Genomic DNA, 2918 nt, shown 5'->3' with positions numbered 1-2918 from the left:
CAGAGAAGAAGCGACCTAAACGGACGCAAAAGGGATCCAATAACGCCTCAGCAGGTGTTACGACCAGTCCCCAAAACAAAGCCAAGAAACGGGATCTCGCAGAGGCAGTCGAAGACGAAGTCGAGGAAAAATGTGAGGGTCCAATCAAGCTGCCCAATTCCGTCCTCGACGGTTGCGAATCCTCATTCAAGGCCGCGGACGAAGCGCGTGAGAAGGCGAGCACTCAATTCTTCGACGACACTGCGCTTACGGCTCTCGTATGCCGTCATGATCGCGTTCTCTGGCTCGCGAACATGACCAGCGCAGGCGAACGTCAGCATTATGCCATTGCACTCCTTGACAAGTTCTTCCGCCACGTGCCGGCAACATTCCGTGCGGGTGTGTTATACGACATAGGCTGTCAGTTGCATCGAAGCTGTTATAAGTGGGACCTCCTACCAGATTACTGCGACCGCATAGTGTTCGCGATCTCGGTGTTCCACGCGTTTGGCCACCAATGGCCATGTCAAATCATATACCACCCGCGAAAGTGTGCGTGTTTTGGCCTTTCAGATGGAGAAGGATGCGAGCGCCTCTGGAGCGCACTGGACCACCTCGTGGCCGGGCTGCGTGTTAGCGGTGTAAGTGATTATCCACCTGAACAAAGAAGAGATCACTGACGGAATTGTGAAGTACTTTCAACGGTTGTATGTGATCAACTCTCAAATACACCATCTGGATGGCCTACACCGGCGTGGAATCGCTAAATGGCTTGTACGCAAGTACGAGGCGTGCCGCTCTCGATGGATCGAAGCTCAGGACGGTCTTCAAAAATGTGCCCTGACCATGGAATTCCTGCGTGACCAATGGGAACTTCAAAAAAAATCTGCGCAGACGAAACCACTTCGGAGTAAATCACTTCTGCTGGAAGCCGGAGTAAACTGACTTCTCCTGTCAGGACAGGTAAAGGACGCAGGTGCAAGAACCATCGACGCGATTCTTGTCTTACAGGATCAGCTGAAGGTCCTCGACATGAACATCACGAAACTCGAAAAGGCAGTCACGAAGGGTCAAGGTGATACCGATACAATGTTCCGGATAGCTGAGCTGCTGGAGGAGCGCCGCCGTGCCATGATGAAGAAGCGCCGAATGGAGGACAGCCTAGACCTTCGCAGGAGGCAGGATCTCCAAGCGCTGCGCGCGAGTCGCTACCTGACGGCACGCCTTAACGCATTGGCCCTGAAGAGCCATATCCGGGATCGCTTGCATCAGCGCAAGTTCGAATTTGCGGGTATAGAACGGAGGTTCCGCACGGAGTCTTCCGGTGCGTCTCTCCGTCTGGACCTCATCCTCAGTGCCGAGCCTGAATCATGGGAATGTGTCAGACCGAAAGTTGGCAGCACACGCTACGAACGCGGTCCATCGACGGGAACCCGGAATCCAGACACTCGCCCGCAGGTATAATTTGCTATGCGGTGAAATGGCCGATCTGGTCAAGAAGCGCGAAGCTCCACCTCGGACCGAGCCTCCAAGACCGATCAACATGGAAAATCTATGGGGTCTTGACGTGGACGATGACATCTGGCTAGATGTTGGGCTGCTGGATGAAGATGGTGTTGACAACCATCCGTCCGTCCGTTGGCTTACAGACGAAAAGTGAAAGATGGGATTCGTCATATGCTGAGCACAGATCGATGCTAGGAGGAATTCAACAGAATTTCGGTCGAACGTAAGAACATGCAGATTTGGTTGCGCGAGGAGTGGGAGGCAGTCGAGCACGCCGTCAATATGGCCGGTCAGTGATTGGTTGTTGCCATCCTGGTATTCTATTGACATTTTGCTCAGACCTGTCTGAGGGCTTATATCATCACATCTTCCTCTATCGCAAGGAGCTACTGAGCTTAGCCATAACCTGGAAAAAGACCGTGACTGCTATTCCCACCGACGGAGATACGCCACCCGACAAGTGGGGGCCAAGCGAAAGCGAAATGCGGGAAGAAATGGCGTGAATGACCAACAACATCTCCCCAAAGGCAACCTCCGCCCCCGTGACTACATACTCTTTGGCGACACACCCTGGGGGCGATGCCGAAATGCAAGAGACTCTGTCGAACCACGCCGATGCAGACTACATGTTGGGTGACGAAGATGACGACGAAGATAGGGATGTGCGGGAGGTCGCGGATGAGTCAAGATGTTGCCGCCGTGTATGAGCAGCTGGAGGCGCTGCATGTGAATGTTGGCGGCATGGCGGACGGCGCATGGCAGTCGGACACGTCCTCCACCCCTCACCTTAGCGACGGCTGGACAGGGCAAAGTTCAACGTCGGTACAATCATCGTCCGGACCATCGACTCCGAGAACACCGGTGAATCGTCTCGGACATGTCTTGTTCCCTCATCAGTCACCCTCGTCGTCACCCCATGCCCACGTGGTTGACGAAGGGGTTCGGAGACGGTTATTCGCAACCGAATCGTCCTCATCACTGGGCGTATATCCTCCTTCAAGGAGTGACGTTTTCGGGACTCCCACCAAGCGCACAAAGCACGGATAATTGGTCAATAGCTCGCTTGCCGTTGATTATCATTATGAGTAGATGTAATTATGATTATACGCATGTATTTGTACGGGACTTTACACGGGCGGGGTTATGCTTGAGATACGTGATATGATGACTCATTTTCCGAATGCCAACGTACTGTCTTGACGAAAGGGTACGGAGGAGCTCTCCGGCGATCAGTCATGTTGTCGCGTGCCTCAGGTTCGATTCCCCCGCTCATCACCTATTTGAAAGGCTTTCTTCCGACCGCCACGCACAAAAGCTTTTGCTGGATATGCCGTGGCTCGCTTGATCTTCAACCTTCTGCACGAATTGAGATGAAAGGAGCCTTAATCGCGGGCGGGTTGTGGACGCATCACGAGCTGGTAGAATCAAGCGTC

The 2918-nt window shown here is 53.5% G+C and overlaps 2 protein-coding genes across 2 annotated transcripts; both read left to right on the top strand.

Annotated features, from left to right (window-relative positions):
- Window positions 1-254: 254 nt before the first annotated feature.
- Window positions 255-659, top strand: PUNSTDRAFT_78393 (uncharacterized protein; the record flags this gene model as incomplete). The annotated part of the gene is made up of 1 exon (XM_007389385.1): window positions 255-659. A coding segment is annotated over one exon (405 nt), but the record flags the coding sequence as incomplete, so codon positions are not given.
- Window positions 660-825: 166 nt separating this feature from the next.
- PUNSTDRAFT_139659 (uncharacterized protein) lies at window positions 826-1988 on the top strand (the record flags this gene model as incomplete). The annotated part of the gene is made up of 5 exons (XM_007389384.1): window positions 826-889; window positions 938-1303; window positions 1365-1612; window positions 1681-1774; window positions 1825-1988. 5 exons carry the CDS (start codon window positions 826-828, stop codon window positions 1986-1988), a joined length of 936 nt encoding a protein of 311 aa, XP_007389446.1.
- Window positions 1989-2918: the final 930 nt, after the last annotated feature.

The sequence above is a fragment of the Punctularia strigosozonata genome, assembly GCF_000264995.1.
Source record: "Punctularia strigosozonata HHB-11173 SS5 unplaced genomic scaffold PUNSTscaffold_102, whole genome shotgun sequence".
NCBI classification, from domain to species: domain Eukaryota; kingdom Fungi; phylum Basidiomycota; class Agaricomycetes; order Corticiales; family Punctulariaceae; genus Punctularia; species Punctularia strigosozonata.
Note: the sequence above shows the minus strand (reverse complement) of the source record. Positions and strands in the feature narration are given on the sequence as shown.